The following is a 14,309-nucleotide window of genomic DNA, read 5'->3' as shown; positions in this document are numbered from 1 at the left end:
GACAAAATCATCTGGCAGCAGGTAGCATAGAGAGCAGGGCTTATCAGCAGGCGCTGATTGCCAACCTGCCGCAGGTGAGTGTGTCGGCAGCTCCGGTGAGTGGAAAGCTTCGCCCAGCCTCTCAATGCACCTCTGCAAGCGCAACAGAAAAAGAAACAAACACCAAGCACAAAATGTCCACCACAGAATCTGACAGAACATGACATTTTGAGAGAAATGATCATACGCAAATCATAACTACACAAATAAATAAACACATAGCTAAACAATTTTTTGACATGCCTACAAATCTGCCCAGATCATTTTGTTTGTTTGTTTTTTTGTTTTTTTTCTTAAAACAAGCTGATGTATATGCTGATGATCTTGTTTCCAAATCAAATGAGTATGCAGTCACGTATTTTGTAGGAGACAGACGTAATGAACAAAGGGTACAGCACAAATTTCAGAGAAGTACGGCTACTTCAGGAGGAACCCATCTCAAACAAGACAGAATGTCTCAAAGGCAAGTTATATAAGCTTGGCAACTATATATAAAAACAAACAGGAGAGCTATTTTCTTCACACGGTAAACTTCTTTCAGAGCACAGTCTGATAGGTGCTGTGGAACAGAGACTTCAAGTAATAATATCAAGTATTAATAATTTAATTCCAAAAAATTGTAATTATTTCATCTTTATTTTCATCTTTTTTTAGCTGGCAAAAGCCTCTGAAACAGTGTTTCCATCATAGTGTCACACTATCCACTAAAAAAGCAAATTACAGAAAACTTTTGCAGAGTTTACAGCTCATTAAGGCAGCACAGTTGACATTGGAGTCTCCAGGTCCTTTAGTTTCCTCATAATTTCTCAGATCAGAGTTTATGTGTAAGTGGTAATTATTAGGAAGTTTCCTGGGAAGGACCATGCAGTTACAGTGTGTACTAATTACAGCAGGAAAAGAGGGGAAAAATACTCCTAATTTAGTTTAGTTTCAGAAAATGCCATGAAATTACAGTATATGGTATTTACAAGAAAACAGAGTAGGTCATGTTTATCACATTCATAAGATGCTGGTAATTTCTCTCTGAAATGCCTTCTGCTGGTATTGTAGGGACAATTAACTCAAAAGTTGGCACAGAATATTCAATAACACCATCTTATGTATTAGTCAGGGTTTGTAAGATCCAATTTAATTATTGTGTTTAGTATGTGAGTTGCCAAACCATGTCAGGCGACCTGTATTTCATACTGTATCTCCTGTTTTAATAAATATCCTGTGTTTTGTGTGACCCAGTGTTTAGTATGTGTTCTCTCTCACAGATGTATGGATGTTAATACAAAAGAAACTAATCATGAAACAATCACATCATTATTTCCATAGGTGATAAGCCATTTATATTTATGTGACTGGATAAAAAAAAAGTTGTACATTTTGAGTGGTGTTTCTCCAGTCAGTACCCATTTCTGGCTTGCCCCCGGCTGGAGCTGTCCCCAGAAATGTCCAATGTTAACTGTGCATTAAAAACGGACCGCAAAGTGAGTTGTAGTAAAGACCTGGCAGCAGAGCATTCCAACAAATGTCTTAATTGCGTTGTGCATGTTTTGGCCAACAGAGGGGGCTGCTCGTAACTTACTTACTGTAGTTTTAGGCTGCGCTCACACATACGCAAATGCAGGTTAATGAAAATAGCTGAATGTGGGCAGTGCAGGATTTGAGACAGGCAGAACTCATTGGTCAAAGTTCACCAAAGATGAACTCGAAGCTGAGATGCGGCTTGACATCGATTTGCAAAGCGTGCATGGATGAATCACAAAGAAGTAATTCAAGCTTCATCATTCTTTATATACACGCTTGATTTATGCTTCCGTGTGTGTAGATGCATACCCTACGCTGTAGCCTGATGTGCACCTTCTCCTCCGGTGCTTGGCAGTGGGGTTAACACGGGATTGCTGCCACACAAGGGAACAAAAAAAAATATATATATATATGACAGTATAATAAGTGTGTGTACAATCAGAAAGATTTCAAAATGCATGGGGCTGTACATAGGAAAGAATCAGTCCTTCTCCCTCTGGAGGTAGTGTCATTTCTCATTGATCGGCTAGAAGCAACCCAACACAGCTACTGACAGTCTAACTATACTAGACCATCTTTCTACACGGAGCTTGCCTTTGATAGTGATCAATAAGCAATAGAGATGATAACAACATATTTGTTTGACTGTATATGAGCAACTAGCAAACTAGAGGAGGAGGAGCACTGCGGTGTGTCACTGTGTGCGTAATGTGGTGCGCAGATCTCGGTCCTCTGATTGGGCAGGCCAGGTCATAAGAACTATCATTCTGATTATTAGGGGATGGAGTGTGGGTGGATGAAATAAATAATCTGTACATATATTATCATTATAAACATGTGAAACAGGTTTCTGTTTGTAGTGATTGACTTTCTAATTTTAAATGTTTCTTCATCATGTTAAAAGCACCACTGCTGCTGTTAACATAACGTTACACCAAACATCATTTAACATTGTTATTCAGCCATTTTATATCTCCTGTTTATTTTAACGGCCATGCGTGAGAAAGAAAAGGGCTTAAACTAACGTTACAGTCTGTAAATCCTTTCAATTATTTTCCTTGTCCCAGACTGATGCAGAAATACAATTAGCAGTGATTATAAATACATATTACAACAGTAATTAAATAAGTCCATGTCATGATCATATTAAGTTTAAAATCAAGTACTACTAAATTCAGGGAAGGGTTGTTATGACAAGCAGGGACTAAATTCATCTACGTGTCACAGCAATTCTTTTGAATTGAAGGTCCAGTATTTTTCTGATCAGGCATCTTACAAAAAGGGTTCATTATTGTTAATATCATAGCGCAACAGTGATGTGAAAATGTTGCTAAATTTGAAATATGCAACTATTATTATTATTATTACAATGTACTTTATGCATCTTATTTCCAGGACGATAAACATAATAATAAAAAAAAATTGTCATTTGATTAATTGATACAAAAAAAATAATCAATAGGTGCAGCCCTTATTGTGTGTGTGAAAAAATTATAATAGTTTTGGAAGAATTAGCTCCAGGAATGTATTCTAAATGCTATGTAATGTAATGTAATATCATGCATATAATGTTGTGGATGTAATGTTATGCCTATGCTGGAGGAATAAAGTATGAAGTTCTGCACAGTCTAGCTAAATAAATATATCTTCCGCTGCACAGAGGAGTGTGGGTCAGAATAGCCAGAAAAGCACGCTGGCTTGTATACCGCAAAATACGACTGGATGTAGTTGGACATCATAGTATTTTTGTATACTGCATTTCACATACTTTGTATTGGGACATACTAAATATTTCCTGTCATACAAAATAGTATGGTAGTATGGGTAGTGGAACACAAGGATTCTATCATTTCTGGCACCGGGTTGCCAGTTCCTGACTCCACAACCTATATCCCTCTCTACTGGCACTGAATTGCCAGTTCACCTAGCAGCTCAGGGCTGCCTGTCTCCCTAGTTTCTCTCCGCAGCCCACCTGCCATCCTTGCTGCACCATCTACAATTCCTCCATACGCACCTATCCCATGGACAAAAAGGTAGACCAGTGCTGCAGTTAAGAGCAAGATCCATCTGCAATAACTTCCAAAGGATCTGGCTGCAGCATGCCTCCTTCTGTGGCTGTGGCCACTCTCTACTTGCCCATCTCCACAACCCAACCAACCAATAATTAACCACTCACTTCATTGCCCATCAACATCCCAGCACTGGGAAATTCGATCACATAAATCTTCCCATTAACAACTTCTCCTTAAATAATATAAAATTAATGTCTACATGAAAGAAAGAATTGTATCGGCTTGTATCTTATTGTACCCAAACAGCATCAAATTTTACCAAATTGGAATTGAATCATATCAAACCACTCCATGATAAAAGAATCAACCCTGAATCGTACAGAGCCCATGTATCTAGATACGTATCGAATCCTCTTATACGCATCCCTACTGGAAACACCTTCTCGCAAACTGGAATGGCTAATTCGTCTATGATGTCCAACTGTCTAACCCACACAACATTCAGCTCTTCACTGAAGCTGCCCCTTCTGCTGGTTTTGGGGTTTCTACAGCCAACGGTGGTTCTAAGCCTCAAAAACTACTTCAACCATCTTCATAATTTTTTCGAAATGGACCCTCATCGTAATCGCCGCTCCCCTGCAGGGACACAAATGATCAAGAAAATCCATTGCCGTTCACTTCAATAATGTTGATCTCTTTCCGCCAATTTGATACCCTACATTCCAGCTTCCTACCTCGCTATCTAGCCCATATTCCAGGATTGACATTCCCATCGGCCTTCATTGGTTTCCTTCGGTGCTCAGAGTTCACCACACCATGTGCTAAATTCAATCCTCATCTCCATCCATCCATGTCTGACCTTCAATGCATCTCAGAACCCTGCTTGATCTACACACTTGATCTGGCAAAACCAACCAAACTGGCAATCCAATTCCTGTAACGTACTTCAAACTAGACACGCACCTAAGCCCATACGAGTTGCTCACACGTCATATGCAATTCAGAAAATCTCGAAAAGCTTCTTCTTCCAACCCCTCGGTCATCACATAATCTGGTGAAGTGGCTACCCAATCCTCATCTCTTTCCCAATTTGGGCAGGTTCTAACCTTGTCCAGGATTTCCTGCAGCTTATTTTGCTACCAGCCGAAGGGTCCCCAGAACACATGATTAGAGCCTACCAGCCCTACATCTCTTCCCATTTCCAAGATCTGCAGAATTATCTATGTCTTTGAGGGAGCTTTTTTGGAGGTCTGCCAGCCTGGGAGCTGCCGTTGATCCCTAAAGAAGCCTTCCCCACACTGCAGCCACTCAACACTTCATCAGCATCACACCCATACTCAATTGCCTTCTTCAATATCTTACTCATATTCCACCTCAATAAACTATCATGTACATCACATTTATGGTGTTGTCATTGCCTGTGATCTGCCATTTCATTATTTTATGCACAAAACAAGCATATTACGTATTATTGCTCAGCTGACCACAGAGCCCTTCATATGAAAAACTGACACTAGAGGGGTAGGTAGTCTCCCTCCATTGTATTTTTATGATATTTCTTGTCCTTTCCATCAATGTTAATGAGTCACACTGTTCGCCAAATGTTTTATGACAAATTACCTAATTTTATGCTCAAAGTCACAAAATTTGAGCTGTTTCTAATATGGAATAATGACATATGACTTTAGTAGAATTCTAGAAGTCTAACGGCAGTAGATGTACAGTACAGGTTACAGTTTGACAGTGAATAAACTCAGCATAAACTCAAACTGCAGCTCCTCACTACACAAGAAGAGCTCATGTTTGAGTGACAGGTATCACTATCCCTGCTAATATTCATGCTTTTGCTTGTCCATGCTAATATCGATGCTATCGCTAATCCATGCTCGGGTTGTTGGTCTTACCAAAACAGCAGTCTGGTTGCCATGATAATAATTACATATTATTATTAACCAAGCCCCCATTCTCTGTTTGAGAAAGACCGTTGACCAGTACATTCTGAAGCTTCTACCCTTTGAAGACATATTATGCCTCTCCAATTTATGCTATTTGCCTTTTTGAAATTGCTGTAACATTTCCAGCTATCAAACCCTGTTTAATTCTCTTATCAGATTCATTTGTCTGTTTCATCAGTAAACTGTAGGAATAAACTGACATGTAAATGGTCTCAAAGTGGATTTTGAAGACAGAAAAAAAGCCACCATGTGCAACAACAAACAAGGTCCCACAGTTGTGATGAAATCCAGTGAAACCCTCTGCTCTCAGTTTCAATCCATTTCTCCAAATAACACTGATGTGAGGGGGTTGCAGACATACAGTTTCAGAATTATTCAGGATAACTCTTTAGCCTGACATTTCAAGTACAGTAAGGTTTCATAGAAACAAGCTCAGGTTCATGAGGTTAATGGTGCACCACACTAAACCTCCCTCAACTCCATGGAGTTGATGCATCTTCATCTAATTTGTGGTAGGATGGGGGGGAAAAAAGTTTGTAATAGACACAGGGCTTGCAAGCTGCCAGCAGTTCACGTACTGCACTCGTACACTCTGATTGGCATAATCAGGTTACAACGAAGCTGAAAGGAAAAGGCCATCAACAGGAATTAGCGTCACTGTGTTGCACTAATGATCAGTAATGTCAACAGGATCCGTATCAGATATGGTGGTGGGAATAAAAACGCCCACGTGACTACAAGTCAGTTTGGGACCCTACCTGAACAACCAGGAAATGGCTGCCTGAAGAAATCTAACATTAACTGTGTTTTTCTGAGACGAGGAATGGAGGCAGGGGAGGGGGAAGAGTTTTGAAAAAAGCAGTGGCAGACAGATTTGAGGTGACAAGGCGCGTACAAAGCCTTGTCAGGAGCCTGAGATGTGAAGAAAGGCTGTCAAGATGCAGGGGAAGGCAGGCATGCTGTGGTCTTTTGAAGGAGCTTGTCATTACAACAAATTGTTTCTTCAGGTTTGATTTCTAATTTAGCCGTCTATTTACAGCGATCATTTGAATATTCACTGCTGATCACGTTCCAAAATCATGTTGTGCGTCTCTTCTGTTGGAAACGGTTTGGTGTATTTTAGGAGAAATCGCTGCTACACTGTTTAATCACCTGCCCTGGCTGACTTGTAATTGTAAGTAGGAGCGACAGCGTTGGAGTTGATAAGTCAGTGTAATTTATAAGTCGGCGTATTGATTTAATGTCAAACACTTTGAGTACGCTGTTGTTTGGCCAGCCATTGATTTGCAACTAAATCAAGAAATGTTTGGGATAAAACAAAAAAGAAAAAAAAACACTGCAGTGGATATTATCCAGAGATTAATCAGCTCTGTGTTTGAAAACAGATGCAGTACAAATTTGAACGAGTTTAGGAAAACACTCAAAGTTGAAAAGTTAATTAACAGAAATGAAGGCAAATGTATGAATATTAATAGGTGCGAGCAAGATAAAAAAAACAACGTAGAAAAACGTGATCTCTCAAAGCCACATGTAAAAGGGCTGTCAGAGTCAACAACAACAACCAATTAATCACGAAGGCGTGCTGAAACTCAGGTAGATTAGAGTTTAAATCTAACATATACAGTATATGTCATGGAACGTGGAAAGAAAGGCCCTGAATGATAATAAGTGTGTGTGTGTGTGTGTGTGTGTTCATGTGTGTTCATGTGTGACATGGCATGATCACAGCAAAGATAATCCTGTTTGTGGTCATCATGTGACATACAGCTCTGGCTGTATCAGCTTTCCATAAAAGTGTTAATTTAAAAAAGGAGCCATTATTTATATTTAATGACTTGTGGGTGGTTCTGTACAAATAAGCAATCTCCAAATGTGATTTATGCTGCTTGCAGTTTTATAAATGTGTCACTAACTGCATTAACACCTTCTGTGTAAAACAGTTCATAAGACTGCAGATATCTTCAACGACCCACCGTGATATACAGTCCCAGAAGTAAAACCTATGACTCTCTACCTTTTACTCTGTGACATTACAACATACAAGTACTGTTGTATTGGAAACTATTGACAAACATAATTCAACATCACGTAATACCCCGTTTAGAATTGTGGATTTATTCTTTTGAGAAATAGATCTTTATTTTTCAATGAATGGATGGAGACATGTATTTGTTCCTTTCATCTAATTGTTAGACATATACATTTTTTATTTATAGTGCAACCATAAACAATATGTTAAGGTGAAAAGCAAACCAGCGTTAAAATGCAATCTCATGTGGTTGCCCCCCGCTCATCTACAATCATTGTTGATAACTCAACATGATTCTCTGGAAAGACTGAAATAGTGTGTGGTTTCTTCACAAATGTTTCACTTTCGACACAGTTCAGCAGGAAATGAGCTGCTCATCAGCCAACTTTAAAGAAATTATGCATTAACTTTTTTTTGTTGAATATTTATTTTACATTTTTGATCCACAAATATAAATATTTACGTATATGTGTACTTTATATGGTATATTTTTATGTATTAAGACCAGTGTTGTGCTAGTTACTGAAAAATAGTAACTAGTTACAGTTACTAGTTACTTTGTAAAAAAGTAACTCAGTTAGTAACTCAGTTACTTAAACCAAAAAGTAATGCGTTACTGAGAAAGTAACTTTTTAGTTACTGTACAACGTTTTTCCAATGTCCCCATTAAATAAAGGTTGATTGATTGAGTTCCCCTCTAGCCGTCATTTCAGTTCTGTACTGATACTGAGTAATACAGACTGTTGATTAAAACAACTGTTTCAATTCATTTGCATCCATATCACTGGATCTAATCATCCAAGCAATATGATCCGTTGTGCACCAACACAAACCTTGACACAAACACCAAAGTATTTTTTCAATGCCTATTTATTTCAGTCAGGCCATAAAGTCTTCCATAGGCTATAAACTGCAAGCCTATCTTTCTTATTTGGTATTCAAAAACAAACTGCAAAAAATTAAAGTGGCTTAAAAGCAAATACAGACATTCTGATCTAAATTATTATTCAGAATCAAGTTGGACAAATTAATGTGTCTTCACTCAGCACCTGAGAACTATCACTTGAGACAATGAAATATGATAATGATGCATAACACCACCAGCTGCTCAAAATCAAACCTGAAGAAGGGTCAACATACAGTATCCATGAAACAGGTGAGAGAGAATGCCAGTTATAAAGTTTCATGACAGCATTTTATGCCAACTAACAGAGTGAGCTGATAGATCATTATTCAAAAAGTGCAAAGAATGAGCTCACTTATTTAAAATAACAAGTGCTTATAACAAGTGCAAGAGTGCTTATTTGCAGAGATCTGAATGATTGTGGAGAGTTAGCGCTGAAACCAGTGGTTATACCTCATGAGAAGCAGCTTCTCAAACCTTTTGTCTTTGAGCTTGTTCCTCTTGGGACACAGTACCAGACTTCCCAAACTGAACAGCCTTTCGACGGGAGCGCTAGACGGAGTAGCAGCATTTTTCTTCAGAGAGACTTCCTTTATTGTGGGAAATTGTTGGAGTACATCCATCTCTGTTTCGGCTGTTCTCAAGTAGGATATTATCTCCGATTCGACAGAACTAAAGGTGTCATCGTCCTCCTCAAAGTTAAAAAAGTCTTGTGCTTTGGAGGTGCTTGGTGTTAGTGTTGTTGTTACCTCTGGTTGCTGCACAGGGCCAGGCTGAGCGGTAACCTTGTGACACTCTGCTGCCAAGTATCCCTTCACCATCTCCTTCTTCGCCTGGTCTTTACACCATCGCAGTTTGAACATGGGAAGTGAAGCAGCTGCGACCATGGCATCTTTGCTTTCCAAGACGGCTGCAAATCGGGTTTTGATAGCCTGCAAACACACAGTGACATAGGTATTAGCATTAATAAAAGATTCCCCTTTGAGTAAAATCAAAGATACTTAATCATAAGAAACATCACTCATATTTTTATGAATGGAGACTTGTGGGTATTACCAATATGACTACCAGTGCCATGTTTTACATAAAATGTCTTTGGTAAAATATACATACATTTCCATGTGTTGATGGAATGTTTCTTACCCGAACTATGGCATCAGGTAGGCCCATTGCCACAGTCAGACCTTCCTTCTTCTCCAGTGTCTTGGCCATCAACACTTCAAGGGTGGGCAGGAGGGTGCCGTAATAACAGTTGTCCTCTCCTTGTAGGATGTCCAGAGCGACGGTGAGTGGCTTTGTAATGGCACAGTACTCCTTCAGGAATTGGAGTTCCCTATCACTAAAACATTTTAGGCCTAAACGATCACAGATGGTGGTTAAGTCAGTAAGAGGAATTTCAGTTATCCTTGCCACAGCATCATGAAAAGAGTTCCACCTTGTTGTGCATGGTACCAAGAGCTTTTTGGAGAACACTTCCCCCACCGTCTCGGAGGCCATGGTTGACCTACTGGCCTTGTTCCACAGTGCAGTGCACTTTGCTGTAGCACTTCGGTAGATTCCTTTGATCGCAGGATTTGAAGTGAACCATTTTTCAAGATCAGAGCATGAGACCAAATTCATAGTATGGGAGGCACACCTGAGATGTGGTGGCAGAACAATCCCGTACTCTGTGGCAGCATCAAGTACATCATTAACATCTGTGAAGGTGACCTCATTATCATCATCATCACCACTATCATCACTATCATCATCAGGGGGCTGATACATTTTAAATGCTTTTACAAAATTTGAACCGTTGTCAGTAACAGTGGCTGTGACCTTTGTTGACAATCCATACAGAGAATGAATATGGTCTATCTCACTAGCAACAACATCATAAGTGTGACTACCTTTAACCCGTTTACAAGCCAAAGCTGCTTTCTCATGTTTCAAAGTAGTTGGGTTTATCCAATGAGCTGTAACACCTAAGTAGCTCCTGTTATGGATGGACCAAATGTCTGCTGTAGTTGAGATGTAGTGTAGCTCCTCATATGCTTTCTTGAGCTCGTGTTCCATTTTTGAATACTCTCTCTCCAGGTAGTTGGAGAAGGTTTTCCTTCCCATCTGCCGTATGCCACCTGTTAAACCAATAATTTAAACATATTAGGTGGATCACAGTCAAAGTAGTATTGCTATACAGAATAGACTCTTTTATTTTGGCTGAAAATGATGCCTTGTAAAAAAAATAAATTCTCATTCTGAGCTGTTACGTTTTTACATTTAGATCAAACCTAACTGACATCTTTAAGAAATAATAACTTAAGGATATTCTGGTAATGGAAAGAAAGACAGTCACAGAACAAAACAAAAACTATGTTGGGCGCATTAGTGGGACATGTGCCTGCTTTAGAGAATAAAGTCTATTTAAGTGTTTGTTTATGCAGGAGAGTAGCATAAAGGAGGAGGTTAGGAAGGTAAGAGCAGCCAAAACGTGTCCAAACACAGTTGACCATACTACAGTTTCATTGTTTATAAAAATCGATCCTTTCTTGCGTGTGTAATTGCAGTGGAGACACGAGCAGCGCCCAAGAGGCTTGGTAAACAATGACGGTTGCCCTAGCAACACATATGTTTTGCTTGCATGCAAATTCCATTTATTATAATCAACATTATTATTATTATTACCTGCACACGACACCATGCTGATGATCTGCCTGAAAGCAGGGCTCTCCACTGTGGAGATGGGTAGCATGTTCTCCACTACATATCTGAGGGGAAAAAACACGTGTTTTTATCTGTAAAATTTTACCACTGGAATAATAGCCTGATATTGCTAAAAGAGACCCAAATAAACAATTAAACATACCGTGCTATTGCTTTATCAACTTGTGCCTGGCTATGGGTCCGTCTTTCGAACTCCAACCGCTGCTGCTTGGGTGGAGTGGGTGTGTGCTCGCTGCTGTGTGACTCCGTCTCGGATGCTGCGTTAGCTACCTTAGCTGCTAACTTTGTTGAAGCATGCCGCTTCTCCAGGTGCTTCAGCAGGTTGCTGTTGCTGTTGTTCGCCGTTGAAAGTACTTTTGAACCGGGACACAGTCTACAAGTTACCGAGATGTTGGTTTCCCCTCTGCTCTCCAGTTTAAAATAATGTGAAAACCTCCACGAGGAGAAACTTATCTTCCCCTTCTCGCTCGCCATCATGCCGTGCCCTGACCTGTCCAGTCCTCTTCATGGCGCGTGTTTGATTACGTGTGGGACGCTAGAGGGCGACAAATGCTTTGTTTTTCAATTCAATTAAACTTTATTGATCACTATGTTATTGGAACTGTGTGCCGTTGTACAACCAAACCCTCTTTTTTATCCAAAAGGAACGGAGTAACGCAGCGTTTGGTAACGTTAACGGAGTTACTGAATTTAAAAAAACAACGCGTTACGTTATTAGTTACTGAAAAAAGTAACGGCGTTACGTAACGGCGTTACTAATAACGCGTTACTACCCAACACTGATTAAGACACACCATTTATTGGTGGTTTTGATGACGGAACTATCCCTGTATTACATACAGCTCTCTCTTTGTTTTTTATTGTATTATTATTGTATTTGTTTTTGTATGTTAAGGTATAATGTTGTACGCATCATGTGCTACATTGTCTGAAGAGCCCTAAAACTGATGTATAATTTGCTATATATTGTTGTACGATTCCTACATCAAATAAAGAAAAAAGAAAAAAAATGGACTATCTGAAAAAGCATGGCTGGATGAAAAGGCTGAACAGTAACGCAAGACTGTTACTGTTAATCCTAATCATGAAAAACATGTTTTTTTTCCTTGTGGCATTTAGCTCGTGATTGTATCGTCTTCTTTTTGTCTAGGTTTTGAGATTAGAAGAATGAAATCTGAAATGTAGAGAACCCTGACCAGAGAGTCTGCACGCACACACACACACACACACGCACGCACACACACACACACACACACACACACACACACACACACATAGGACCTTCAATCTACGGAAGGATCAGGACCTGTTTTGGTCGTCACAAACGATGACGATAACCTGATGTTTTGTTTAAAATTTAGTTTCTGTCACCACAAACATGACTCAAGGCAAGTGGAGCAGAGTAGCACACAGTGGAAACCCAGCTGAGGAGTCTGAAAAGTGTAATTAACACAGTCCCCAGGGTCCCTGCCTCACCACCTAAATGGCGTTCTCTAATGAACCACAGATATAGTGTAGTACAGGTCACACAAATTGAAGGCTTGCTTGCCCATTTAACCCAACCAACCACTTCCACCACCTCCTGTGAACACACACAGTAATGCGTCAGTACATCCCCAGCCTCCCCTGAGGGTATCAAGCCAAGAGGCCAGCTTGTTTTGCCTCTGACAGGTTTGTGTTTATCCGCTCATTTATTTTCCCCTCCTAGTGACGTTAGACCATGCATCTTGGGGAAGCTTTGCAGGACTTCAAAGGTGTCTTCCCCCACCCTACCCTACAAACACACACATCAGGATGTCATCTGTGAGTGTGCTTTTCTAGGCAGAGATAGGACTGGATGTAATTGAGAAGGCATTAGCTGATTCCCAACAGAGACAGACCCACAGCGAGCGAGCAGATTTAGCATGAAAGAGTTGGCCCTCTGCAGAAGGGTGGGTGAAAAACCACATAAACACACAAACACATGCAGCAAACTCCCCATCACGCTGAAAACGTACACCCACCCACTCTCTAGAGGCTGCAGTTATATTTACCTCGGGCAGAGGTAAGGCACAAGAGAAAACTGTAAAACTAAGGCGAAGGCGAGGATGAGCAGGAGAAGTTTCTGGCCATTGAGAGCGAGTGGCAAAAGCTGGAGACAGAAACTCCCTGGTGACCAGACGAGCTTGGCAGAACGCATCACTGCCTTCCCCTATTACATCCACAACGCTACAGGCAATTTTCTCTCCCCTGTCTGCCTCACAGATCCTCTTCCTCTGCTCACTCTTCTGCCACCCACAATAGACCGATTGAATGAAGATGGCCTCCAAGCCACCATCCTGCACGTGCCCAATGCTCGAGTACCTCTTTCAACCCATTTTGCTGTCGGCTTCTCTGTGCACTCTTTTAAGCTGTGCAGTACCCTGATTGACATTCACACGGTCGTGGTCAAACGTTTCTGTACACTTGTAAAGAACATGTATATCATGGCAGTTTTCAGTTCCAATGAATTCTACAGCTCTCATTCTTCTGTGATGAATGAGTGGAGCACATACTACTTTGTCACAAAAACTTTCATGAAGTTTGGTTTATTTATAGTTCTTCTGAAAAATGTGACCAATTGAAATTATTGTTGCCACAATAATTTCCTCAAAATCTATTGAGAATGACCTGAACATGATTCATATTCTGCAATTTTTCAACAAACAGTTAAGAAATAGCTGATAAGTTCCTTAACACATTTCAAGGAAACTTTATGCTTAACTTCTGCTGGTCATGACATTTTAATGTCAAACTAAATTCTGTCAACTGAGTACATTTTTAACCATTTACAATCTCACCAATGTCTATCACTTCAGCGGGTCAGCCCAACAATAATCCTGAATATCAAATTTAGCCACAATAAATTGCTAATTACCAACAAATACAATTTCATGATAAAGAAACTAATTTCCTATTTTAAAAGTTTCATTCCTTAATTGCCCACTGAGGCCTAATAATAATAAAATAAAAGTTAAATGTCATGTTGGCATTACATCATTTAAGTACCTGCATATACTGTGTGTGTGTGTGTGTGTGTGTGTGTGTGTGTGTGTGTGTGTGTGTGTGCGAGTGAGTGAGAGAGAGAGAGAGAGAGCCTAAATTTTGACTTGGTGAAAATCTAAATGGTTTAA

At 39.9% G+C, this 14,309-nt stretch overlaps 1 protein-coding gene across 1 annotated transcript; it reads right to left on the bottom strand.

Annotated features, from left to right (window-relative positions):
- Positions 1-8,402: 8,402 nt before the first annotated feature.
- Positions 8,403-11,685, bottom strand: LOC311257500 (uncharacterized protein). Its single transcript, XM_084353144.1, has 4 exons — positions 11,300-11,685; positions 11,119-11,201; positions 9,598-10,571; positions 8,403-9,386 (listed from the first exon to the last, which is right to left on the bottom strand). Exons 1-4 carry the CDS (start codon positions 11,632-11,634, stop codon positions 8,883-8,885), a joined length of 1,896 nt encoding a protein of 631 aa, XP_084209270.1. The 5' UTR covers positions 11,635-11,685; the 3' UTR covers positions 8,403-8,882.
- Between the last annotated feature and the right edge of the window lie 2,624 nt (positions 11,686-14,309).

This window comes from Pagrus pagrus, assembly GCF_965226575.1.
Source record: "Pagrus pagrus genome assembly, chromosome: 5".
Taxonomy (NCBI): domain Eukaryota; kingdom Metazoa; phylum Chordata; class Actinopteri; order Spariformes; family Sparidae; genus Pagrus; species Pagrus pagrus.
The sequence above is the reverse complement of the archived record's forward strand: the minus strand, read 5'-3'. Positions and strand labels throughout refer to the sequence as shown.

What these genes read in the sequence shown, in the direction of transcription:
- LOC311257500 (XM_084353144.1), bottom strand. Translation starts at nt 11,634, where the DNA reads ATGATGGCGAGCGAGAAGGGGAAGATAAGTTTCTCCTCGTGGAGGTTT. An exon ending in CAGCATGGTGTCGTGTGCAG is followed by an intron (nt 10,572 to 11,118) that starts GTAATAATAATA and finishes TTGGTTTAACAG; the next exon opens with GTGGCATACGGCAGATGGGA. An exon ending in TACCTGATGCCATAGTTCGG is followed by an intron (nt 9,387 to 9,597) that starts GTAAGAAACATT and finishes GTGTGTTTGCAG; the next exon opens with GCTATCAAAACCCGATTTGC.